This window comes from Lissotriton helveticus, chromosome 11 (genome assembly GCF_964261635.1).
Source record: "Lissotriton helveticus chromosome 11, aLisHel1.1, whole genome shotgun sequence".
Lineage (NCBI taxonomy): Eukaryota > Metazoa > Chordata > Amphibia > Caudata > Salamandridae > Lissotriton > Lissotriton helveticus.
Window position 1 is genome coordinate 4,522,302 of NC_136072.1, and position 27,593 is coordinate 4,549,894.

Sequence of the window (27,593 nt, forward strand, 5' to 3'; positions counted from 1 at the left end):
TCGGGTTTTCGTGCGCCTCTGTTGCCTGCTTGTGATCAGGTTTTAGTGCGCCTCTGTTGCCTGCTTGTGATCGGGTTTTCGTGTGCCACTGTTGCCTGCTTGTGATCAGGTTTTCATGTGCCTCTGTTGCCTGCTTGTGATCGGGTTTTCGTGTGCCTCTGTTGCCTGCTTGTGATCGGGTTTTCGTGTGCCTCTGTTGCCTGCTTGTGACCCGCTTTTCGTGTGTCTCTGTTGCCTGCTTGTGATCCGCTTTTGGTGTGCCTCTGTTGCCTGCTTGTGATCCGCTTTTGGTGTGCCTCTGTTGCCTGCTTGTGATCCGCTTTTCATGTGCCTCTGTTGCCTGCTTGTGATCCGCTTTTCGTGTGCCTCTGTTGCCTGCTTGTGATCCGCTTTTCGTGTGCCTCTGTTGCCTGCTTGTGATCCGCTTTTGGTGTGCCTCTGTTGCCTGCTTGTGATCCGCTTTTGGTGTGCCTCTGTTGCCTGCTTGTGATACGCTTTTGGTGTGCCTCTGTTGCCTGCTTGTGATCCGCTTTTGGTGTGCCTCCGTTGCCTGCTTGTGATCCGACTTTGTGTGGCTCCAAATGCAATAGGTGTCGCATTTGCGAGAGATTAGGCTATTGGCATTGTAAATGACAATGCCATTTATTTATCTGTTTTCAAAGCCAACACATAAATAAAAATGTTGTCATTTACAATGCCAATAGCTCTAACTTTGGCAAAGGCGAGACCGTTGCATTGCAAATGCTTGTTCTAAAAGAAGTTAAGTTTAGGGCAATTGTAATTGTAACCCCAATTTCCCCTTACATTGTTCTTTGGAATATGTTTGATTTCAGGTAGTATCCTTTGTAAAGCTCTTTGATAAAAGTCTGCCTGCTAAAGCGCTTTGATGCAAGTCTGCCTTCTAAAGCACCTTGATGCAAGTCTGCCTTCTAAAGCACTTTGATGCAAGTCCGCCTCATAAAGCGCTCTGATGCAAGGCTGCCTTCTAACGCGCGTTGATGCAAGTCTGGCTTCTAACGCGCTTTGATGCAAGTCTGCCTTCTAAAGCGCTTTGATGCAAGTCTGCCTTCTAACGCGCTTTGATGCAAGTCTGGCTTCTAACGCACGTTGATGCAAGTCTGCCTTCTAAAGCGCTTTGATGCAAGATGCCTTCTAACGCGCTTTAATGCAAGTCTGCCTTCTAACACGCGTTGATGCAAGTCTGCCTTCTAACGCGCATTGATGCAAGTCTGCCTTCTAAAGCGCTTTGATGCAAGTCTGCCTTCGAAGGCGCATTGATGCAAGTCTGCCTTCGAAAGCGCTTTGATGCAAGTCTGCCATCTAAAGCGCTTTGATGCAAGGCTGCCTTCTAACGCGCGTTGATGCAAGTCTGGCTTCTAAAGCGCTTTGATGCAAGTCGGCCTTCTAACGTGCGTTGATGCAAGTCGACCTTCTAACGTGCGTTGATGCAAGTCTGCCTTCTAACGTGCGTTGATGCAAGTCTGCCTTCTAACGCGCATTGATGCAAGTCTGCCTTCTAAAGCGCTTTGGTGCAAGTCTGCCATCTAAAGCGCTTTGATGCAAATCTGCCTTCTAACGCGCATTGATGCAAGTCTGCCTTCTAAAGCGCTTTGATGCAAGTTTGCCTTCTAAAGCGCTTTGATGCAAGGCTGCCTTCTAACGTGCGTTGATGCAAGTCTGGCTTCTAAAGCGCTTTGATGCAAGGCTGCCTTCTAATGTGCGTTGAAGCAAGTCTGGCTTCTAAAGCGCTTTGATGCAAGTCTGCCTTCTAAAGCTCGTTGATGCAAGTCTGCCTTCTAAAGTGCGTTGATGCAAGTCTGCCTTCTATACGCTACTTAAGACAACGTCATACTTTTTTTTTTTTTTGTTAGATAGTTTTATATAGCGCGAACTTGAACCGAACCTAATCAGTTATCAGAGCGCTTTACATAGCACCAGTTACGTTACATGAGGACACACTTTCATTTTTTTTTTTTAGGCACGGGGAGATTAACAGCCTGATTCATGTACAATCCGTTTTGCGTGGCCCTAATAGCGAATCATAGCGACTCGCTATTGAGGACACGCAAAACGGCATTCATGTAGGAATTGCTAATTAAATAGCGATTCCTACATGTTCTTTATTTGCGAGTAGCAATTTGCTACTCGCAAAAACTCCCCATTCATTCCTATGGGCCAAGAGGCCCATAGGAATGAATGGGGAGTATCCCTTATTTGCGAGTAGCAATTTGCTTCTCGCAAATAAGATAGCGATTTTAAGGGTGCCAGGGGTGTCCAAAGGACACCCTGTTGCACCCCTAAAAAGCACATTTGAACAGGTGTTGCGCACACACATGTCCAAAGGACATGTGTGTGTGCAACATGCAACTTAGAAAAATGCTTTTAAAAGCATTTCTCTGAGTTTTTGCTATTTACCGAGAGGTCTGACCTCTCGGTAAATAGCGGCCCCAAAAGTGCTAAATCGCAATTTCTTGATGTGTCATGAATAGCATTTGAGGAATCTCTAATAGAGATTCCTCAAATGCTATTCCTCGCATATTTGCGACTTCTTAAATAGCGATTTTTGCATTTGGTATCATGAATACCAAATGCAAAAATCGCACTCGCAAAGGGCCAGATTCTCAGAATCTGGCCCTTTTGCGAGCGCTATTGGCTACATGAATCAGGCTGCAAGTGATTTGCCCAGAATCACAGGGGTTTTTGTGGGCGTCGTTACCGAGACTCGAACCAAGTTCCCCAGGTCCGAGGTCGAGCGCCTTAGCCGTTAGGCCAACCCCTCTCCCCCTTAAATAAAGATTGTAAATGTTTAAGAACCTGTGAAAGAGGTGCAGATATATTTGTTGATAACAAATGTTTGAGATTACATTATTTATGCCAAGAGCAAAAATATAAAATAAAAACATGTTGAGTCCCAATGAGAGAAAAATGACAAACAACAGGCATTTAGACAGTACAAGGAGTGGGGGGGGGGGGTAAGGAAGCCTACCAGAAATTCCAAATGGCAGCAATGTCCCTAAGGAGGGTATGGGGGATAGGATGGGGAGGGTCGGTCTCAGGGAGGAGTGGACCATCTCTGTGATATGCGTTGATCAGCTGACGTGCATTTCTTTGAAGCAGACACATGGGTGGTATCTTTGTAAGTGGATCTGGTTCTCTGCTGATAGCTTGTAAAAGAATACTGCTGAATTGGTTATCCCTTTTAAGTTTTAAAAGTAAAGTCTATTAAGTAGGAAAAAAAGGGAAATAACAAACAGCAGGTTCACAATATAATAACAGTTTACTGAAAACATTTGAATAGTAATAAGATAGAACAGGAACATTTTTGCAATTATATGTTGAAAATAGGATAAGGGGGTAAGGGAGAAAGAAAATTGGGTAAAAATAAAAGCACTTCTCATATAATGAAACTGGCAACATTTTAAACAGTAGTGGAATTACAAAAATCAGAAAGTACATATTATCAGGGAAACAAAAAAGCAAAATATATCACTATTACAATGGAAGCTCTAATCAGAAAGATAGTGTATTCAATGAGGTGTAGATATTTCATTAGTTATGGGTTGATGTATGAATGTTTTTAAAACTGAAGAATGTAAAAAAAAATGGTTTCCGTAGGTCAAAGAGAATTTCGTTTAATAGTTAGAGACATTGGGGCGGTATGCACTCTATCTAGTCTATGATTTTAATAAACACCATACCACAGTGCTTGAAAAAAATATGTTGAGAAATTTCCCAAGTTTTAGTAATCTGTTGAAATGCAACAGCAATTAATAAGTCTACAGTTTGTATTAAAAGTACAACAATTCCAATCATCACAAAGACTAACTAAAAATAAATTAGTAAAGTACTTGTGTGTGAAAAATTTAGTACATTTGTTTCCATACTTGTAATCCAAAATAGGTGGTAAGACATTCAAATAAAATAGGTTTAATATCAGAAATTGATGCAGAGCAAGACCAACAAGACGATGGTGCGGCGCTGTCAAACTTGTGTAAAGAAGCAGGAGTGATTAGAAGGCAGTTATAAATAAAAAAGAGTGTTCGAGTTATGTTGGCAGCACGTGATGCATTGCAAATTTTAAGACATATTTGGTCCACAAAGGAATAGGAAAGGATGTGTGGTGATCTGCTTCTCATTGCAATTTTAGCGTTGATTTTTGTCAGTCGACAGGGGGAGAGGTAAGGTGGGTATATATACGAGAAGCAGTAGGGGCAGTTAGCAGTGATGTTGGTATAGGTGTAATAGGAAGAGGGGAACATGAGTAACGAATAAAGTGAAAGGTATGAGGTAGAAATAGAAGAGATCAGTGACTGAAATTTGTGTTGATGTGAAAGAGGGAAGTGAAAGATGGATTGAGCTTGCGAAAAAGAGATAGGTGAATGCTTAGGTACCAATTGATGAGTCCATAATAGACCTTTATCCCTCCAGGCTTTCCAAAAGATAGTTTTATTAATTATTTTAATGAATTTATCATGCCCGATCGAGGATCGAAGGAATTGATCTAGAGGTGAAAGAGAACAAATATAAAATGGAAGTAATATTCTGCAAGAATTTTTGAGAACCGGAAGAGACCTGGAATAAGGACATTGAGTAAAGGTGAAAAATTCTGCAAAGGAGAAAGGTTGAATGAATGATAACTCCAATTCTGTCCAAAAGGCAGATGGACTTGTGATTGAGCCATCTAGAAAATGTATCGACTGTTTAAAAAAAAAGCATTTTGATAAGACAAAGTGAGTATACTTAACTCCCCCTTTCTGCTTTTTCCTTTGTAATTTGGACAAATATATGCAATGCTTTTTATTATTCCATAAGATTGCAGCGAGAATAGAATATTTTTTTGGTAAGTAAAGGCGGGAAAGTTATTTGGAATTGCCAAAAGATAGAAAAGAATGATGAGGACTAACATCTTAATCTAATCTAACCTACCCCACTAGGAGAGAAATAGTGGATTCCTTCATGAAGTAAGGTCTGATAGCGTAGTCAATAAAGTAGTAGAGTTGAGGGAAATCTTGTCTTTTATAAAAGCAGTGAACCAAAGGCCTAAATATTTATTTTTTGTCGGGCTCCAAAGATATCCTGAAAGGGAGGAAATTGTGTTTGATATACAAGTTAAGTGGAAGGATTTCAAATTTGTCAGAATTAAGAGTTGTAAAGAAGAATCAGGAAAAGCCATATATAAAAGAATATCATCAGCGTAGACTGAACATTTAAATTGTTTATCTTCATATTTGAAACCTTGTATGACACTATTTTGTCTAATTTTAGATAGAAAGGGTTTGAGAGCCAGAATAAAAAGAAGAGGTGATAGGGGACAGCTTTGTTGTATGCCTCTGTGTACAAGAAAAGGAGAGGAGATTAGGCCATTGACAAATATAGATGCGGAAAACGAAGAATACACAGAGAGACTAAGTTAAGGAGCTTTTCCACAAAACCAAACCATGAAAGTGTAGGGAATAAAAATGTACAGTGTATCCGATCGGAAGCTTCCTCAGCATCCAAGGAAATGGCGGCTGAATAATGTTTTATAAGCTTTAGATATACTCAGAACATCTAAGAAAAGCCTGGTATTATCAGAGAGTTGCCTACCTTTAAAAAACCTGCTTGTTTTTGATCAATTAAATTAGGGCGGAGAAGATCAAGGCGTAACACCTGAATATTGGCACAAATCTTATAATCAGAATTAACTAAGGAAATGGGTTTATATTTTTAGCATAACGTATGATCTTTATTATCTTTGGTATAAGGCATATTAAGGCTTCTTGAAATTTCCTGGTAGTAGAATTGGAAGAATTAAATGCATTAAATAATAGATGTAATTTAGGGATTAATTGTTTAGAGAAATCAAAGTAACATTCAATAGGAAAACCATCAGGCCCAGCAGCTTTACCTTTTTAAAGAGAGTTAATGGCAGTACGAATATTATACGTTGTTCTAGCAGAAATAAGGGAAGAAAAATCAGTAGTTAAATCAAATTCCTTACGGATAGAACATTTTCTAAGAGTTTACCTGCTTTATTTTGACCACCATAGTATCTGTGACTAGATTTAGGAAGATAAGAATTATCCGCTTCTGTGGAGAGTTTATTGGATTCAAATTTGGCCTTAATAAAATTATCTAAACAAGTCTTAGATTTGGATATGAAGTAGGATTGTTCTAAGGGTTTAATATGTTTAATTTAATACAGTGCTTTTTTTAATAACATTTTTTTGGGGGTAGAAACATAATTAATAATAAAATCTTTTGAAGCAGCTTTGAATGTATCCTTAATATTTGGAAATGATAAGTCAGGAGATTCATTCATAGCAAAATAATCTGTTATAAAAGTGTCAAAACGTTGTGTGAAAGAGTTATCCAATAACAGAGAAGTAGTGAAGCGCCAACGTCTAACCTGAGGGTAGGGGGGAGGTCGAAGGAGGTGTAGATCTAGAATTACCAGTGCATGGTCAGAAATTTAACTGGTGCTTATCTCAGCTCGTAAAATGTGTTGAGATAAGGGTTTCGAAACAAAAAGCTGATCAATCCTAGATTGAGAGAAATGTACGGGTGATAAAAAAGTATTTTGTTGTTAACAGGGGTTGCAAATTCTCCAGGAATCAATAAAGGATCTTTGTTTGATGGCTGTGGTAAATTGTTTGTGAAAGTAGGAAGGGACATAAGACTTGGAGGAGCAATCTAAAAAAAGGATCCATTACCAGATTGCAATCCCCACCAACACTAAGTAGTCATCAAAAATAGACACCCGTTTGGGTGTAATTGGGGGCCAGAATGTTTCATCAGGATGTGTGGGTGCATAACTATGAAAAATAGATATTGGTATTTAGTTTACATATTTTGTTTACTTGTAATCCTACAAGAAACCACCTACCTTTTTGATCTGATTCTTGTGATATCAAGGTAACATACAAAAATGTTTTGCACAGAATTACAACTGCATTACATTTCTCGTTACCTGGTGAGGAATATGCGTATCCCACCCAATGTCTAACAAGTTTTTTGGTCTTCCATCCGTAACATGAGTTTTCTGTAACAAAGCAATATCAGTACTTAATTTGGTAAAATAAGTAAGAACTCATTGTTGTTTAATATGTGAACCTAACCCATTTACATTTCAAATAATAATGCATAAAGTCATGAATAAAGAATTGCAGTGAAATTACCATACTTCAGAAGTGAAGAATAACAATAACCCAAATTGTTTAATGGAGTAAAAAATGAAACCATGCATTTCTTAGCAGAGATAGAAATATAAAAGAAAATAATACATTGAAAAAGAAGGAGAAAGATGAAGAGTACAAAATATACAAGAGAGAAAACATAGGAGAGAGTATGAAAATAGAAGGAAAGAAAGGGAAAAAGAAAGATAAAGAAAAGAAAATATGAAAAGGAAAACAATCTTGACATAAACAAAATGAGGCAAAAATCATACCAAAGAGAAGATGGCCTAACGGCTAGGGCGCTCGACCTCGGACCTGGGGAACTGGGTTCGAGTCTCGGTAACAACGCCAAAACCTCCTGTGATTCTGGGCAAATCACTTAATCTCCCTGTGCCTAAAAATGAATGTGTGTCCTCATGTAACGTAACTGGTGCTATGTAAAGCGCTCTGATACCCGATTCGGTTCGGGTCTAGTTTGCGCTATATAAAACTCTAAAAAAAAAAAAACATGACAAAATAAGCAGGCGTGATGCGACCACAAAAGCGAAGATGACAACAACTGTGTTCCGGAAGCAGCCAGAGGGTACACACCCAGACCATAAATATGGGTATTAAAATAGGCAGATTTTCTGGACACACCACAAAAAGGGGTACCTAAGAAGTGAAAAGAATATATACATTAATTTATTATGCGAAATTATACCTTTAAAAGACTAATAAAATATGAAGTTAAATAGTAGGTTAACTGAGATATTAAAAAAATACAACATCGTGAAACATAAAAAGAAAGTTATATAAAGCCTTCAAGTGAAATCCAATTTTGAAGTGTCCATTGTTTCCATTTTACAGTTGTCAATAAATTTCTGCAGCATGGAGGGATCTTTGTACATCGTCGTTTTGTTATTGTAAGTTCCTTTAAAGAAGCACGACTGGAAAAGATCAAATTTGGCTCCAAGCGAATGTAACGCAGGTCGCATGGCTAGTAATTTCTTCCGTCTGTCTGCTGTAGCTTTAGCCACATCTTGAAAAAAATATAATGAGTTTCTTGACCAGATAACGCGCCCTTTGGTTTTTGCGACCTTGATAACTGTTTCCTCTGCAAGACCATAAATGCAAAGATTATTATGCCCATTGCGATTTTTTAACTCTTCAGTAACTTTCTTAAGATATGACTCTTCCACTTTGAGGTGCGTAACATATTGAGCAATGGGGGTATTTTGTGATTTTTGATTCAAGGAAATTTGGTATTCCAGACAGTAGTGGACTTTAATGACTACCACAGACACTAACCACATGCTGCTTCTTTCGCAGGTTAAATACATCCGGGTACAGAAAATCAGGTACATTTGGGACAACACCTGGGAACGATTTGAGAAAATTGGGTGAGCATCCCATGGAATACATGCTTTTTTGTAACTTGCTCTGCTGAAATAAGCACCTTTTAATGCCAGAATTTCTATTACAGGGCTCTGGAAGAGGAGCATTCCTGTGCAGACATTCATTCCAAGTTTGGGTCCGGGCTGTCGACGGAAGAGCAGGATGTCAGGTAGAGTCTAGTCCTAGTGATGTCACCTCTTTGTGTGCATTGCATCCAATGGCGTTCTGTCTAATATACACCCTGCACACCTCACTCCAGACCCCAAAGGGCAGATGACAGATCCCATCGAGGTGATATCACGTTGCAAGCCAAGTAGTAGAATGACCTGGCAGGCGGTTCCCAAACACTTCAGCTGACCACTCTGTGGGATTTGTTTCCACACACTTGTCAAACATTCAGGAACATTTTGCTGAGTGGTTGAACAGTGGGCTGCAGGATTACTTCAGATGACTCAGTCCTGCAGGTGCTGCATTTCCCTTTGGCTCCTGATGCTCTATCCTGCCAGAAGTGGGTTTGTGCATCAACAGGAGAGAGATTAGTAGCTCTCTTCTAATGTTTAATGATGTCAGGCAATGGCCTCATTGAGCAGGTAAAAAAAAACAAGGCAGGATATCTGACGGTGTGTGTGATGACCAAGGAAGGATAGAACCAAGTATGTGCTTCTTCAGCTACCTTCACATTGGACCAATCACATCACATTGAATCGCATGGCATCACATCAGCGTAATATAAACATATCATCACAGAGGCTCTAAACCTGGCGTTCAAAAGACCCCTTCACCTCCATCTAAACCATTATCTCACTCACCCAATCACAATCCCTCACTCTAATGGTTACTCTAAGTCCAAAGTTTAACTTAGCCTTAAATCTAACCTTAAAGGTCAACCTAAAACTATCTCTATCAACAATCCTAGTTCTAATCTTCGGCTATGGAAATCAAAGCAAATTAAGACAATCAATTTATTTTAAATGCTATAAAAAGAAAACCTCGGCACAAAACCTGTTAAACACTCAAATAATACAGTTTAAATAAATTGCTTTTAATTAATGTACATGTGAATGAAATTTCATTCAGTTTTCTGCAGATTTCTCACACTCAGATCAATGGAGCCATTTTAATTATAATTAAAGTAAACCTTTTTTATGACTCATTTTACCAGACCAACAAAGTGGAGGGTACTATGCACATTGTTAGATATACTTCCGGTTGATGTGGTTGGTAGTTAGTGTATACAGTGCTGTTGATGTGTTGGTAAATCTTCATTGTGTTGATGATATGGTGTAGTCGCAGCGACCGTGTGATCGTAAGTCTATGTAGTGGAGTTGATGCTGTGATAAGTGTTCATAGTGGTATGCATGTGGTGGTATGCCAAGGGGTCATTCTGGTCGTATGGTAGGCTTTGTAGTGGTATCAATGTAGCGATATGTTTTTGTAATTAAGCCACTATGGTGATGCATCAAAATAATGGTTTTCGTGTGTCTGGATGTTGTCTATAGTCGTTGATGTGATGACAAGTCGCTGTAATGGTGTTGATGTGTTCTACCTGGAGTTGTTGAGTCTTTGCAGTGGTGTCTGGTATCACATCTATCTTGTATTATGATGTCTTTGTGTTGATGCTGATGACAGGGTGGAAGTTAAAGTGTTGATGTGGTGGTAAGATAAAGACAAAAGGTAGAGGATGCTGCTGATGATGTGGTAAGTCTTTTTCATGTGCCTTGTTAGGTAAATAAGGTCTCATTGGGAACACTTCATCTTACCCCTGGTAGCCTTTGTACAAAGCAGTTGGGTTTCCCTCAGAGAAATGCAAGTACACTCTGTAAAGACCACCAAAAGAAAACTAAAGTTAAGAAACCCATCAGTAAAACATCCATACCAATTTAGTATAAAGAAGTAAGAATAAAGGAGTTACAAAAGTCCAGGCAACCGAAATTGGGGAAAAGGATCAGAGGATATGATATTTTGTTTAAAATATAAAACAACACATATATTAATAATTGTGGTTGTAAAAGTCGATGTTGCTCCGTATGTATTACTAAAAGCTGGCAATGGAGGTTACTCTTACATCAAAAATGAAAGACAATTTCCGGCAATTGTGATGCCTCAAATGCTGAGAAAGCGGGGTCTGGGTCTGTTATCTTCCAGTCTGGAACAAGTTGTGTGCTCCCAGACTTCTTGGGTTTCTTAACAGCTTCCTCTTGTTCCCTCTAAAGTTGTCAAGCTACAGGGGGCAGTTTCCAGGTTAGCAGAATAGTAGTAGTATAATTGAGAAAACGTGCTTTTTTGGCTTATAAAATGGATTTTCTGGCCGGTGTGTCTGGTAGATTTGACTATTGAGATTGATTCATGGTAAACGGTCCAGAAACTAAAATTGATTCATTGTTGGATGGAATATGTACTTTAATTTCTGGTAGATCCCATATTGGATTCAGTGCTACTGATGTGTCTGGAGTAAAACACATTGGATCCAAGATCACATTTATTTATTTATTTATTTGTTGGTTTGTATAGCGCTTGAATCAATTCCGGCAGGAGTATCTCTGCGCTTTTGGAGCCAGTAGTAACAGAAAAGATGAATGAGTAAAGTCTAGATTTCATTTCTGAACAGGGCGGTCTTCAGGAGTTTTCGGAAAGTGAGATGTTGTTTACACTGTCTTAAAGACAGTGGGAGTCTGTTCCATAGAGTAGGTCCAGAGATGGAAAGAGCTTTACACCCGTGTCTGGTTTTTTTAGCACGGGGGACTACTAAAAGAAGATTATTGCTGGACCTGAGAGAGCGAGTTGGAATATATGGAACAAATTTCCTTTCTAGATAGGCTGGCCCTTTCCCATCTAGACATTTATGGATAAGACAGCATATCTTGAATTTGGCTCTCTGCCGGATCAATAGCCAATGTAGCTGCTGAAGGAGAGGTTTAGAAGCAGTTCTCGGGGGGAGATTAAGAACAAGGCGAGCTGCTGTGTTTTGGATGACCTGGAGTTTGGCCAGCACTCCTTCATTGACAGCAAGCAGCAGGCCATAACAGTAGTCGATCCGACTAAGAATCAAAGTCTGTACGAGAGTTTTCCTAACAGAGTCAGGCAGTAGTGGGAAGACGTTACGTAGCAAGCTGATGGTGTGGAAACAAATTCCTGAAATGTAGTTGGTGTGTTGTGTCATAGATAGATCTTGGTCGAATCGAATCCCCAGGTTCTTTACGACCTGTTTGGGCTCAGGAACTGTTCCTAGGTCTAGTGGCCACCACTCTGGAGTCCATAGCATTTTAGCCTCTCCAAACAACTTTACCTCCGTTTTGTTGACATTACACTGGAGGCAGTTGGAGGACATCCAGTCTGCCACTGCTTTCATGCCTGATGAAAAGGAGCTCCTAACATCAGCGGAGAGAGTCTTAAAAGGGAAGAGGAGCTGCGTATCATCCGCGTAAGATACGGGGATGAAACCGTACCTGCGCATCACTCTTGCCAGGGGTGCCACATAGATGTTAAAAAGGGTTGGGCTCAGACAGGAGCCCTGTGGCACCCCTTTGAGATCTCAACTTCCGCTGAACGATACGTCCCCATGGTGACTCTCTGGGTGCGACCAGATAGGAAGCTCTTCAGCCAGTCAAGGGCGTTGTTCTTAATGCCAGCGTTCGACAACCGATCAGTCAGGATGGTGTGAAACACGGTGTCGAACGCTGCCGACAGATCTAAAAGAACCAAGATGACTGAACAGCCCTTGTCTTGGTACATCTGCAGATCATCAGTGACAGACAGGAGGGTGGACTCCGTGCTATGTTTTGGTCGGAACCCTGACTGAGAGTAGTCTAGGGCGCCAGCACGTTCAATGTATCCAGACAATTGAAGGTTTACATATTTTTCAATTAATTTCCCTAGGAATGGTAATAAGGAGATGGGTCTGAGGTTGGTTAGGTCAGTCCAGGGGGTGGCAGTATTTTTCCTGATGGGTCTAACAAGGGCGCGTTTCCATTCATGGGGCAAAGTTGTTCTGCTAGGACAGGCATTATCCTGGCAGGGATGATATCATCAGGACTTCCACTCTTAATCTGTAGTATTAGAGAGGCGGTCTCTTGTGAGGAAATGGGAGGGAAGGTATCTAAAGAGTATGTGTCCAGTTTTAATTCTGTGTCCACCTGGGGAAGTGCCAAATCAGTGGGAATTGTTTTGTTAGCACATATTATTTTGTCATAAATTTTCATCAATTTTATTGGTAAAATAGCAAGAGATTTCGTCGCATAGTTGCTGAGATGCCATCTCAGAGGATTCACATGCAACAGGCTTGACAAATGTTTGCAAGATTTGGTAGAGAACCCTAGGCGAGTTCCCTGCATCTTTTATTTGTGATGCAATATATGTCTTGCGTGCTGTGCGGATAGCTTTGTGATAAAAGGAGAGTGCATCCCAATATTTTTTCTTATCCTCTTGTAGGTGGGAAGTTCTCCACCTTTTTTCTAGCTTCCTGGCACTCAGTTTCAGTGTCCTTAGATGGTCAGAAAACCAGATTTCTTGCTTGTTAGCTGGTCTTGATTTAAACTGTTTCAAAGGGGCAATTTTATCTATGGCTTCCTTAGTTGCCCTTTCAAATTTATTAAGGATGGTTACAATATTTTCTTGCGGTAAGAAGAGGGGGGAATTAAATGTTCCCTTAAAGGTGGTATCAGTGACTTTATGCCACTGTCTGCGGACACTTGGCAATAAAGTTGTGCGTGAGGGGGTGGAAACACAGTAGGGAGTGACAAATTGTACAACAAAGTGGTCCGTCCAATTGACCTGTGTAGCAGGTGGACAGGAGATTAGCGGGACATTAGAAAATACCAGGTCTAGAGTATGACCAGCCTGATACAGTTACTGTCATCATTGACATGTGGGGCTAATAGCTCTATCAGCATGTTTGAAAAGTTGTTGTAGGGACCAGGCGGCCGATATACTAGGGCGCCTTTATGACTTACTTTGGGGGACGATGATATTTTAAAAACTAAGAGTTCAATATCCGTGGTACTTAGTTCTTTTAAGACCGAGATAGTGATTTCCTGCTTATGTACAATGGCGATTCCACCACCAATTTTAGTGGGACGGTCTAGTCTAACTATTTTGTAATTGCTCGGGATTCCCAGAGTTATAGCCGGGGTACAGTGTGGTTTAAGCCACGTCTCTGTGAGGTAACACATGTCTGGATGTTGTGACGAGATTAGGTACCAAACCTCTGAAGAATGTTTGGAGAGTGACCTGATATTACAGAGAATATTTTTCCTCCCTAAGGGAGAACATTGAGTTTTAGTAATAACAGTACGCATAGGAATCATGTGGTTGGGACATCTTATATTGTAAGTGTCCCTCTTATGTATGGGAAATTGAGCATGGCAATGGAAGCAGGAGAAAGGTCCTTCAAGGTCAGGAAAGTCGCCACTTCTACAGCCCACTAACGAGTCGGTTTTTAATCCCAGTAGTACCTGTGAAGTGTACGTTATCCTTTTGGAGGGGACAGCTAGTGGGTCAGGTATAGCAGCAACCATGGCCCTTGGCCGCGTCCAGTCGCGGACGGGCGCAGACGGGCAGGTCTTTGGCTTATCTTCGGCGCCGTCAATGGCGCCCCTCTGCGCGCAACCGCTGCGCGCTTTAGCCGCCGAGTGGTTAAGTAGCCCTGTGAGGAGTGCTGCTAGAGCGCTAACCGCTCGGAAGTCTCGGGGTTGCTGGGCGTGTCTTGCTCTTGTCTACCCCGCCCTCCGCTCAACGGTATAGGATACCGAGTCGGACCAGGGTGGGTAGGCTGGATCACCGAGCGAAGACAAAGACTTGGCCCCCAGAGCCCCTTACACTTCGGGGAAGATCGTAAGTGCACTCTGATAAAATTACATTAAAATTAGCATTCAATTCCAATATAACATAATATGTGCAACTATAAGAGTTCTGTCAAATTAAAAGCGGCGCAAGTGACTTTAAAATTATTATCTCAATTCCAAAACACAGATTCGTCCGCTAGTTGTTCAGAGTGCTCTGCTCTGAAAGTTGGTTACCTGGTACCAAGCGGGGTCGGGAGACACTGCCACTGTCCGCCCTTACCGCAAATGGCCAAGCCTCCTCACAGCTTAAGTAGCCCTGTGAGGAGTGCTGCTTAAGCGCTAACCGCTCGGAAGTCTCGGGGTTGCTGGGCGTGTCTTGCTCTTGTCTACCCCGCCCTCCGCTCAACGGTATAGGATACCGAGTCGGACCAGGGCGGGTAGGCTGGATCACCGAGCGAAGACAAAGACTTGGCCCCCAGAGCCCCTTACACTTCGGGGAAGATCGTAAGTGCACTCTGATAAAATTATATTAAAATTAGCATTCAATTCCAATATAACATAATATGTGCAACTATAAGAGTTCTGTCAAATTAAAAGCGGCGCAAGTGACTTTTAAATTATTATCTCAATTCCAAAACACAGATTCGTCCGCTAGTTGTTCAGAGTGCTCTGCTCTGAAAGTTCGTTACCTGGTACCAAGCGGGGTCGGGAGACACTGCCACTGTCCGCCCTTACCGCAAATGGCCAAGCCTCCTCACAGCTTAAGTAGCCCTGTGAGGAGTGCTGCTAGAGCGCTAACCGCTCGGAAGTCTCGGGGTTGCTGGGCGTGTCTTGCTCTTGTCTACCCCGCCCTCCGCTCAACGGTATAGGATACCGAGTCGGACCAGGGCGGGTAGGCTGGATCACCGAGCGAAGACAAAGACTTGGCCCCCAGAGCCCCTTACACTTCGGGGAAGATCGTAAGTGCACTCTGATAAAATTATATTAAAATTAGCATTCAATTCCAATATAACATAATATGTGCAACTATAAGAGTTCTGTCAAATTAAAAGCGGCGCAAGTGACTTTAAAATTATTATCTCAATTCCAAAACACAGATTCGTCCGCTAGTTGTTCAGAGTGCTCTGCTCTGAAAGTTCGTTACCTGGTACCAAGCGGGGTCGGGAGACACTGCCACTGTCCGCCCTTACCGCAAATGGCCAAGCCTCCTCGCAGCTTAAGTAGCCCTGTGAGGAGTGCTGCTAGAGCGCTAACTGCTCGGAAGTCTCTGGGTTGCTGGGCGTGTCTTGCTCTTGTCTACCCCGCCCTCCGCTCAACGGTATAGGATACCGAGTCGGACCAGGGCGGGTAGGCTGGATCACCGAGCGAAGACAAAGACTTGGCCCCCAGAGCCCCTTACACTTCGGGGAAGATCGTAAGTGCACTCTGATAAAATTATATTAAAATTAGCATTCAATTCCAATATAACAAAATATGTGCAACTATAAGAGTTCTGTCAAATTAAAAGCGGCGCAAGTGACTTTAAAATTATTATCTCAATTCCAAAACACAGATTCGTCCGCTAGTTGTTCAGAGTGCTCTTCTCTGAAAGTTCGTTACCTGGTACCAAGCGTGGTCGGGAGACACTGCCACTGTCCGCCCTTACCGCCCATTCAAATCCCCGGTGGGCATCAGGTCACAGATTGCTTTCGTCTTTAGATGTTTAGGAAGAAGGTCTCTTAAGATGGCCTCTATTATCTTTTTCTGCAGAGTCCAATGAGATACACACACTGTACATCTTTAATTTCAGGTTATGGACAAAACTGGATTTCACCAACTAACATACAGTCTGAGTCAATTGTTATGAATTTGTTATGAATATGTTCCATTTCATAGGTTCTACTTCTGGTTTTGACCATGTTTTGTAATTTTGAGATACCACCTTTTTCTTGCATATGTGTCTTGCAAGCGTGTTCGATGGGAGGTTGGTAAAAATATGCTGGCCTCTTGGTGATTTTGTATGAGCCCCTGTTAGATTCAAATAAAGTACCGTGAGGTCAGGGCTCATATTAGGGTGATGTTTATACTCTCTGTACAGGATCCATTCGGATATTTGGATGCAGGGCAAGAATTTTAAACAACTGATTTAATTATTTGTTTTGGTCTATCAGTATAAACTTGATGAAATGTTGAGCAGTGATTGGCTGATTGTCTCCCTCAGGAAGGTGGTCTGTGGTCACAACGTCATCGAGGTGGAGGTGGCCCCGCTCTGGAAGCTCTTCTTACTGAAGGTAAAGTGGAGTTTCTTTCAGGCAGCGCTTTCGATAATTCTATGTGTTTATTGGGACAAAAAAATTATAAAAAGTTTTCAAATAAGAACTAACACGACTGTGTCAAATTCAATGTGAGAGATAGTAACTCCATTTAATCAGTGGGAGGGGGTTTCTTTACAACACAGTCAGCTTCTGGGCTAAAACTTCAGTGTAGCCAAATTCATTTACTCTCTTGTGCCATGGGGAATTCTCAGGTCTTTTACCAGCTGGAACCAGTCCCTGGGAGGACGACGGAGTTGTTATATCTGGTTTCACCTTCTCAGAATAATGAGGAAACGAATGGGAAATGGGTTACCTACAAGCCTTAGTAGAATTTTGCTAATTAAGTTTTATTCCTAGAAGAGGAATTACCGATATTAATATGATAACTCTGCCTCTAATTATTTTGGATGTTAGAACCAGTGGCAAACATTTAGAGATTCACCTAGTAATGTTCCAGGAGCTGAATCAATGTCCGCCAGCAGATGTGGAAGAGCAAACCAGAAAGCGGAGAAAACTACGAACACATCTTGAGCAGATCAGCTCCTCTCTTCAAGATGGACAAGTTCATGGTTGTAGGCCTCTGAGAAGTTGTGGACACATGAGAGTTGATTCTTATTTCCTTCAAAGAAGAGCAGTTCTTCTACGATATTGGCCAAGGATGTCACAGTGCACCTTTGAGTCCTGGTCCTGGTTTGGGAGATGGTCAGTGTTGGCTCCACCGACTCATGGAACTTCCTTCTTGGGCCGCTAATAAAAGCCCTCTAAGCAGGTACAGTTCTGCACAGAGACAGTGATGGCCATGTGACATGTGATCATTATGCTACTTAAACATTCCACCCCAAATCTAAGATTGTTTGGTGGGTTAAAACTTCAGATGTACAGAAGGAGCTCCCCAGAGTCTGACCACGATGATGGTGAAAACTCTTCTGATCTCATCCGCTCAACCTGCTTTGGTTTTCTACATGATGATGGTTCATGTATCTTTAGCTTAAAATCTTTATAGGCATTTTTTTAACCAAATGTACACATTTGTCTGTGTGACGCTTATAACCTGCACTCAACACGTTTGCATGGAAAAGGTTTGCATTACAGAAAGGTGGGTCATTGAGGCCTGGCAGCTTGTGCTCTGTCTCAGCGCCCCTCAAGCCTCAGCGCCCCTCAAGACTCTGCGCCCCTCAGGACTCTCCACCCTTCAGTACTCTCTACCTGTCAGCATTCTGCACCTCTTGCGACTTTGCACCTCTTGCGACTCTGCACCTCTTGCGACTCTGCACCCCTTGCGACTCTGCACCCCTTGCGACTCTGTACCTCTTGGGACTCTGTACCCCTCGAGACTCTGGACCCCTCAGGATTTGCACCCCTCGGGGCATTGCACCCCTCAGGGCTCTGCAACCCTCAGGACTCTGTGGACATCAGTCTAGATGGAGAAGGAAGCACAGACAGGAGGGGAGTGGGTTTAATCTCCAGACGGTATATTAACGGCATCAGTACTGCATCTTTCAGTGTCTGTCCATCCATATAACAACTGCTGATTTTCCAGAATCTGTGGATTGGAGGAGACTAGGATGGGACCATGGACCTTTACTGGGTGATGCCTGCAAAGACAGAAGAATACAGTCAGAATATATACTGAACAGTAAACACAAAGGAAAGAAGGGGAACACGCAGAGGCACAGTAGACAAACTATCATGAGAGTCTGCATTGGACACTGAGCTGCTTCTGAGGTAAAGAGATCACACAAAAGGCAACACGCAGTTCCCTTCGTACAGTCTGGGATGACGCCCGGCAGTGTGATGGGAGGTGACTCTGTGCAAGACGCACCGAGCCTCCGTACGGTGGCGCTGCCGAATGTCGAGCCCAAGAATAGCAACATATCAATCAATCAATCAATCAATCAATCAAGGGGTTTATGAAGCGCGCTGCTCACCTGTGAGGGTCTCAAGGCGCTAGGGAGGGGAGCAGCTCCGGATCAGCTGAAGAGCCAGACCTTGAGGTCCTTCCTGAACGCGTGTGGGGTGGGGAGCGTCCAAACATTCTGTGGGCAGAACACAGAGGAACAAATGATCGAACGTGCCTATGGGGAAGTGTAGATTTACTATTCCTAACTCCACATCCCGGGGTCTGGAAGATATACATAGCACCAAGGCACATACTTGTGGGCGGGGTTATTGGAATCTTTAGTTCCTTACCGGTCGATATTTTGGATTCAATAATTTGTCCTTCACATTTGGATGCCTCACTATTCTGGATTCGATAATCCGGGTGCAGACCCTCAGAATCTCACCGGCACCTTTGGTCATAATAATCAAGATCCCAATACAACCACAAGAGAGGACAACAGAGAGCAGAGCAAAAAACACAGACAACAGGAACTGGGCTGAGGGAGAAGCGGGACCGTATTCTAAGGACACGGACATGACTAAATTGGAAGCCCACGCGAAGGGAGAAATCCAAGAAAGGAATGCTACAAGCAAACAGGGACTGGTCTGGAAAAAAATATACAGGGGAAGAATCAGGAATTCAAGACTTAGGGCCATATTATCAAGAACGGCGATAACATTATCTCCACTTTAGCGGCAGAAAACTGCTGCTAAAGCAGCGATAAGGGGCTTGATAATATGTCCTTGTGAATTTCCATAGAAGCCCAGGTTCTGGTGTGAACCTGGGAATTCACAAGGGCCTATTATCACGCCCTTTATTGCCGCTTTAGCGGCAGTTTCCTGCCGATAAAGCAGCTATAATGTTATTGCCGTTTTTGATAACATGGCGCTTAGTATCTGTACCAAGCAGGACAAAGAGTGTGCAGACAGCTCTAGACCCACAGGGAAGGAGGAACACAGACACGGAAACAACACGAAACAGGGACAACGAAGTAACACAGCAGGGAGGGGGAAGCTAGAAATAAAGAGAAATGAAGGGACAGGAAATCAAGAAGCAGATCTGGTATCTAAGCAGCAAGACAAGTAGGGCCTCAGCAGAAAAGACGATTGTGTGCCGCTGCACACTGGGCTTCCAGGACACAAACAGAGCAGAGGAGAGAACACAGGCGCTAGGATTGAGCCAGGAGTGAGTCCCCAACCATGTGAAGGGAATCAGGAAACCCCCAGTGAAGGGAAGATGCACAGGAACTAGGAAAACGAAAGATGATGAAAGTCAGCAGGGGGAAGGAGGAGAACAAGACAACCAGAAAAGGAGTGCAGAATGGAGTTGAGATTATGACAAGTCGAGGAAGCACGTCTGGATGAGTCATACACTATGATTGTAGGAAGCTGGCTCTCTATATAGTGCACTAAAGCGATGTACACTGTGCAGAGAGTCCAGTGGGTCACAAATTGGGACACAGGGCAAAAGCAGATAATACTAACACTGTTTGTGGTAGTATGGGCGAGCAGTTAGACTTATCAGAGGGTGGTGTTATCATTTGTTTCACTCAGAGGCAACAAATAAGACCCACATCCAAAAATAAATCTGAGACCAATGTGCAAAAATAACACTGATTTTTGTATAATTTTTAAGACCAAGACTACTACTTTTTAAGTTATGAATTTTCAAAGTTCGGAGAATAATTCACAGTTGTGTGCTATTACGCACATTGAAAGCCTATGGGGGAAAATTAAAAAATGCAAGTAAAATCATTAAGTTGGTTGTAAGGGTTAACCTTTGGAGTATAGGGTAGCCACAAGCCAAGGTCCAATGTTACACCAGTGGATTATCGCAGAAGTCCTGGTTTCAGCCCGGAGCAGAGTGCTGAAGGCTTTGGTATTTCTGCTGTATGTGCTGGTATGATCTGTGATTTGATTTAGGCACAGATACTCAGAAGTGTCTGTGTGCTGAGACTGTAAGGCAGAAAGGCAGTCTCTATTTTTGGCCGAGATTGGTTTTCAGAAGTTGGTAGAATCTGTTGAGGGTCCGTTCAGAGTGAATAGCGAGGGTGAGGCCACTCCAGGCCTGAGCAGCGATGACCGAGAATGAACACCTCCCTTTCGTGTTGTATGAAACCTCTAGGGGTGGGCGAAATTTGTGTAGGCGCGCTACACAAAACTCTGCGAAATGGTAAAAAATCTCCGGGAACTCGCAAAAATTCCGCAAACTCGCAGAATTCCTTGTTCCGCCCGTTCGCAATGCTTTTTTCTTGTTTGCGAACGATGTTTGCGTGCTTGGGGAGAAATATCTCGCGACCACGCATTTCGAAGGCGCAAACAAGCAAACAATTCCGCGAAGCCGCGGAACGTAGAATTTTTGGCAATTCTGCGTTCTTCGCGGAATGCAAAATTACCCAAATTCCGCGAGCGGAACAGAATTTACAGCCCAGGCCTAGAAACCTCGAGATAGTTAGGGGAAGAAGAAAGAAGTAGTCTAGATGGAGATGATCTGTTTCTCTGCTTCAACCCCTTCCCATGGTCCATTTGTGCCTCCTCCTCATCATCTAATTCTTCATTGGCTGTGGTCTCCTCACTAAAGAGATGTTCTTTGAGCAGTAGTTCTGCATTGAATACTTTCCCAGTGTTATACCTTTGCCCTTTTGGCATGGATCTCAACCTCTTTATTTCCTCTATTTATCTCTTTCATTTCATATTTCTGATCTCCGCACACAGCTAAGCAGGCACTGTAACTTAAAATGGACTGAACTGTATCTGGGTTTTTTCCCTTCCTCCCCACTGTCCAGTAGTGTTTGGCCACCACTCTGAGTGCAGCCTCTGTTTCAGGGTCTCTTGTCTGCCTGCCAGACCAGTCTCCAGCTCTGCATAAGCCATGTGGTTGTAATTTCTTTGTAGATCTCTCAGACCATGAATGATGAGCCCTGAAATGTAGGACAGATCCAACCCCAGGCTTTGTAGCTGACGTCAATCCACTCAATGTCAACAGGAAAGTGTTTGCACACTAAGGGGCCGATTAGGATGGCGGACGGACTTGCACCCGTCCGCCACCCCAGAGGTGGAGGGACCGTCCGCAGGGGCAGCGGCGGTCCCTCCGTGCAAATTAGGATGTGACCGCCACCCTGGCGGTCACATCCTGTATGTTTTAACATTGCGGCAGTTTTAACATTGCGGCGGGTGAAGCAGCACCAACCGCAATGTTAAAACTGCATGTGTTACATTTATATGCACGAAGCGGCAGGCACCGCGTGGTGCCTGTCGCTTTGTACATGTAAATGTTGGGGGGGTACCATAGGTACCCCCCATGTGCAACCCCCACCCCCGACACCCTCGGGGCCCGCAACGGGCCCCCAAAAGCCAAAGTCCACATGCTTTTCCACGGCAGAAAAGCCACCGTGGAAAAGTATGTGTTCGTGCAATTCCTAATTTGGCTGACGGTGTCTTGCAGACACCGTCACCAAATAGCCCTCCTCACACCGCGGATCAGCGGCGGACGGACCTGCCATCCGCCGCTGGTCCAACCGCACTCCCACCGCCATCCTGATCTGGCAGTGGGTCTTCTATTTCACTGCAGCGGATAATCCGCATACTCCGGGCCGGCGGTGGCTTCCGCCGGCCCGGAGTATGCGGATTATCCGCAATCATAATGAGGCCCATGATCAATTGATCCCTTATGCATTGGGGGAAGCTGTAGCTTTAGCATACATAGCGCCTTGGAACGTCCTCTGATTTAGCTATAGCAGCATATGTCCAGCAGCATGTGTGCTTCTGCACATCTGAGCATGATATAACATAGCTAATATTTAAGGGTAATATGTGTCCTGAGTCTAGGCGTGTGATTGGCTCTCTCAGCTTCTTAATGTTCTGGTTTCTTTGCACCCTCAGGTCATCGATTTGCTCTACGTGTACCAGGTCTTCACCACCATCCTGTGGCTGTGTCTGGGGTACTTTAGCTATGGAGTCACTATTATGATACTGTGTGTGGTCACCATTACCCTCTCTCTCACCGAACTGCGACAGGTGCGTGCCCTCTGCCTACTGACAGAAACCAGCAAGCTGTCTTCATTCATTTACTTTTGAATTTAAAATGCTCTTTTACGCAAGACTGTGGTTTTAAAAATGAAAATACCAAAACAAGGATGTTTAAATATGTTTATGAACAAGAGTGTTGCAGTGAGGGATCGAATGCGAATGTTCAGGACAGAGAAGCTTGTGCCGTCCCTTCCAGTCACGGGCAGTTCTGGTGGTTGGTGATGCCATGGTGGCCGATGTTTTGAATGTGGCTTCTCACCAATAAGCCACACCCAAACACTGCACTCCCACCTGGAAGGCACAAATCTATAATTACACCTTTGAATAATATACAGTTTTAAGCATGTCTCACCACCCCTGGCACAGCAAGACTGCAACAACAAACAAACAGCACCTTTGGAAAAGGAGTTTTATTTAACAAAATGCAAAGACTATCACTTTCAGAATAAGGCTTGGGGTTTAATACATAATACTCTCAAAACAACGGCTGTCTCAGATACCAAATGCATTATATTCAAATATATGTAGCAAACTTATAATCTACAGACATGAATCAATAACTGAGCAAACTATAATACTGATTAATAAACAAGCAATAACGGATATAAGATAAGATACACTGGACGTCCTGCAAGAGATCAGAAAGATATATATACAGAGTAGAGGATCACTCTGGATGTGCACCTCCCACACCACAAAGAAAACACCTCAAACGATCACAGCCACTGGCTCACATCACAATGGCAATAACCACAAAACTCAATGCATCACCTGATGCATGCACTGTCCACTTCTGGCCGGGGGGAGTCTTCACACAGCCGGGGATCAGAGCTCAGCAATCAGGGTTCAATCTGAGATAGACACGTCTGCCCTCACTCGGAATCCAAACTCCCAAACTTCCACTTCCAACTTCCACCAGACCAGTGGAGGCTCCCCCCTTTTAATACAAGTGAAACTGTTGGTCGAAGCTTCTAGCAAGCCCCGCCTCCTTTCCCCCCCTTTTAATACAAGTGAAACCGTTGGTCGAAGTTCTAGCAAGCCCCGCCTCCTTTTCCCATCAGATTCCGTACCACTCCGTGCCGGGGACACAGCATTGGTTGATCAGGCCTTTGCTATGCCTTCGAGAAGGAGCTTGCACATGCCTCTGATAAGAACCGGTTTCTAATAGCACACAGAGTGCAGAAAACAAGTGAGAGCAAAACATCCCTTCTCACCTAGAAAGGCTCAGAAGATGGAGTCGCTTAAGCATAGGCCACTAATGCAAGATGGCATAAGATTATGCCAAAGCCAATAGGCAAGCCCTGCCATTAAGCAAGATAAAGTCAGAAAACAGAATGGTCAAAACCAATAGTAAGAACTCATAATTCTCACCACTGACACATTCCTACACAACTGCACACCTTCAAATGCACATCCCACACACTCTGCTCTTGGCAAGTCTGTTCCACTCAGTAACAGCTCCCACTGAAAGACCGCAAGATTACAAAACAGAAGAGAAGCAGGCAAACGCAGGACCGTCCTACATTAAGGCTAGGGTAAAATAACACACTAAAGTCAGTTAAAATGGTGATAGTTGGAGGTCATCATAGTGTGCCAGACTACAAAAATGGCTCTTTCACTACAGTTGACCACCTTAGCTATGCCGCGTGCTGCCTTCTTGCCCTAGGAGCGGTAACACCCAGCACCCACCGTATGGTACAGAGTAACGGGCTTGGTGTGTGCAGGACCCAGTTTGAAGTGCCTTGTTCTAGGGAAGTTGTGAAAAGGAGGCATGGGTGTGACATGGAGGAGGCATGAGGGTAGGATGTGTATCAGTCTGCCAGTCTCTCCAAAGTCCTCCTGTTCATCCTCCTGTTCCCCCACATCTCTCTTCTTGAGCTCCTGACCCATCCATATACACCCAGCAGAGGTTCCTTAACCTTCGCAGCCAGAGTAAGCCATGGTTGCGCAGCTCCCTCGCACCCAGGGTGCCATCGGATTGACCTGCTTTTCCTTGCCTGGTCTGTTGCTTTCTTGTCCAAATCTCAGAGCCTGTTATACCATCTGTCCAGGATAATCCCTTTTCTCTATGAACTTTATCGCAGCAAGGATTGTACCCTTTGTGGCTTTTTATGCAAGCTATGATTAAGTGATTGAGTTTTGGCAACTGTTGGAGGTCTTTGAAGCGAAGCCCTGAACTGGAGTCTTCACACTGCATGTTTGACCTTCTCGCTTCACATGCCTCTGAGTTTCAGTGGCTGATTGTCTCAGCCTCTGTTTACTGAACTCAAAACAAGTATGGGCAGGTTAGCTTTACTGTTCTTGTTAGCTTCCATGGCCTAGTGGGACACTTGGTGGGTGTGCCACCTGCGAGTGCTAGAAGAAAGCTTATAAAGTTCTGGCAACAACCTGAAGGTCCATGCTATGTCTGCCACAACCTGTTTAGCTCATCCACAACTACAGCATGCTTTCTACATCATTTTACGTCTTAAATTGTTCAACCTGAAAATCAATATAAACATTTTACTTCAGGATCTGGATACGATGTGAGATTGCACTTCTAACGTGGAGCAAAGTATATCAGATCTACTAGACAGGAACTCCATGACCTGTGACAGTAAGCAAAGAGTCAGGTAAATAAGCTTCTGGACTTAAAGGACAGCACAAACCGGAACAACTTAAAGCTGTTCGGTCTGCCAAAGGGCACAGAATAGCACCTGATGGAAACATGTGTTCATGAAAATTAGGACAAACTTCTCAAAACTGACTTCTCAAAAGTGGTGTTTTCAATGGAGAGCCAGGCTACTTCCTTGATACACAGAAAATAGCAGTTCAGACATACTTCTGCCTTTGTAGCCATCCTCAGGTGCAGGTCGAATCCTTGGGTGCCCTGAGACTGGGGAGGTTAGGGAAAGGGAGTCAAGTTGGGAAACTCTAGACCAGGCAGGGCTAGTACCAATCCAAAAGTTGCCATGTTACTCAAGTGCAGAAAGTGCTCAAAGCAGTTGTGAGTATATTCTAATGCTTATTCGCTGTACTAAAATAATTCAGACATCATCTTCATATGAAACTTTCACTGCAAAGGTCCTTGCTTTATCAATATGTTCCTTCAAGAACACCATTTGATATCTGCAAACAGGCAGGGCCTATTTTAACATGCTTACACGCATGTCTGTGCTGTGGGAGTGTAGCTTACTGCCTTGACTTATTGCCTCATTTCATTTAGTAGTTATTAGCTTCTGAGCTGCACCTTGTGTAATGTTAATTTATAGTGCAATTTGATGCTCAAATTGTGCTCTGCAGTTGGGGGAACACAAGGGTCCATTCAAGTTTTGTTGAATGGCCTTTTTCCAACTCGAGTGCTCTTGCAGCCTGGCAGGAGACGAGTCCTTGTGATTTTCCAAGAAGAACAAAGAAAATAACTCTAGGTGCACAAATGTGATATTGGGACCTGATGGCCTTTTTGTGCTTTGAGATGGAGATACGTGGGTTTCCCTTCCCCATCCCTGGCTCGAAAGCTAAATAAATAACCCCCAAATCAAGTACTCATCTAAGTATAAATGTTTGCATTAGCACCTGGAATGTACATATGTATTGTATCTAATTGAAACAATTGTATCATATGTATGTGTTCATTTTTCAATAATAGTTCCCAATGTCACAGATATTAACCTATCTCAAAATAGCAACAAGTGTTGTAATTTTACCAAAAGCTCAAGATCTCAAGTTTTACTATCAATTAGATATTTTTTGTGTGGTTACGATTTGCATTAAATCATGCCCTGGCTATCTCCTGATTAACAACTGGCTTGTGCTTGTTTTTCAATTCACAGCAAGCTGTCAGGCTGGCCAGGCTGGTGGAGGCACACAATAATGTGAAAGTGTCAGTGCTCAGGAGGGATGGAGGTGAGCTCATGTTAGTCTAACTTGCTTGGCAGAAACAAAAACTGTAACATGAGGGGCAGGAACATATGGGCTGAGTGTTTGATAGATAGCCCAGCTAGTTCATGAGTAGTAAACAGTGGGAAGGGGGGGGGGGAGCAAATGGGATGCTTATAAGTTTTTGTCAGTATAATTAGTTAATTATAACAAAAATCTGTCATAAGAGGGACATGAAGGAATGGGGTAAGTTTATATTATCTAAATCATTACAGATAAATAGTGAAATAAAACTGGGAAAGATTAGTTGAAGGAGGGTTCCAGCTTGTCTAGCTAGTTTAGCCAAAATACAATGTGTAATAAAATGGGTCTGAGGAGAAGGAAAAGAGATTATATAACTTTTATAAGTTCGTCAGTAGTAATCCTTGTAATCATACAGGAAGATCAGATAAGGTGATCAGGTAAGTTGGAAGAGATTCTGTTAGTTTCAATCTTTCGTCAACAATGTTCTAAATATCGATCAGAGGCGTGAGTGTTCATCCATTAGCGCCTTGCAGTGCTCGGAAGACTCACACACCTGCCTCAGAATATGATATCAGAGCTGCAGTGGAAAGGACCAACCCCCTAACACTTTGCACAAAATCCACACAAACATTCAATTGCTTTCTTCCATTTTTCTAATACTGGCCATGAACAGTGCACTTATTTGACACCAAGTTAACTAGCATGTTCTAAACCTAAACCCATAATTAATTACAAGATGAAGCATAAAGGCATAATTTAGAGGATTTTGCATAGTAACTCTAATATAAAATTCCTGAAATTACATGTACGCCAACACAATTTACATTTCACCTGGTCTACTGTTTTCTGTGCCCATCAGATACAACAGTTCTGACCTCTATAATCCTTGACCATGCCGGGAAACAACTTTATATAACATGTTCAGATTAACTACCATCACATTCTCAACCCCCCTCTGACAAGTAACCTCTCCATTGAAAACAGTTCCCTTCTGTGCCAACTTGTCAAGCTCGCTCCTCACAACACGGGAGGGATAGTTTTACATTCCTATGATTGAGACCAGGTTCTCCTGGTCATCAATTCTCAGCATTTTGATGATGTCTCTATGTAGCTGCTTCTTGGGGCCGAACTCTATAATCTTAGATTCAAGGAAACCCACTCCTAACCTGCACTTTTTCCTTTGGAGGCCGAAACCG

General features: G+C 43.0%; 1 protein-coding gene across 1 annotated transcript in view; it reads left to right on the forward strand.

Moving 5' to 3' along the window:
• LOC144792953 (putative cation-transporting ATPase 13A4) overlaps window positions 1–27,593 on the forward strand; it is a 254,179-nt gene that overhangs the window by 52,705 nt on the left and 173,881 nt on the right. Inside the window, exons 4-8 of the mRNA XM_078668165.1 lie at window positions 8,466–8,536; window positions 8,620–8,700; window positions 16,512–16,581; window positions 22,369–22,503; window positions 26,328–26,400. Coding sequence (XP_078524291.1) covers window positions 8,466–8,536; window positions 8,620–8,700; window positions 16,512–16,581; window positions 22,369–22,503; window positions 26,328–26,400 — 430 coding nt within the window. The remainder of the gene's footprint in view (window positions 1–8,465; window positions 8,537–8,619; window positions 8,701–16,511; window positions 16,582–22,368; window positions 22,504–26,327; window positions 26,401–27,593) is intronic.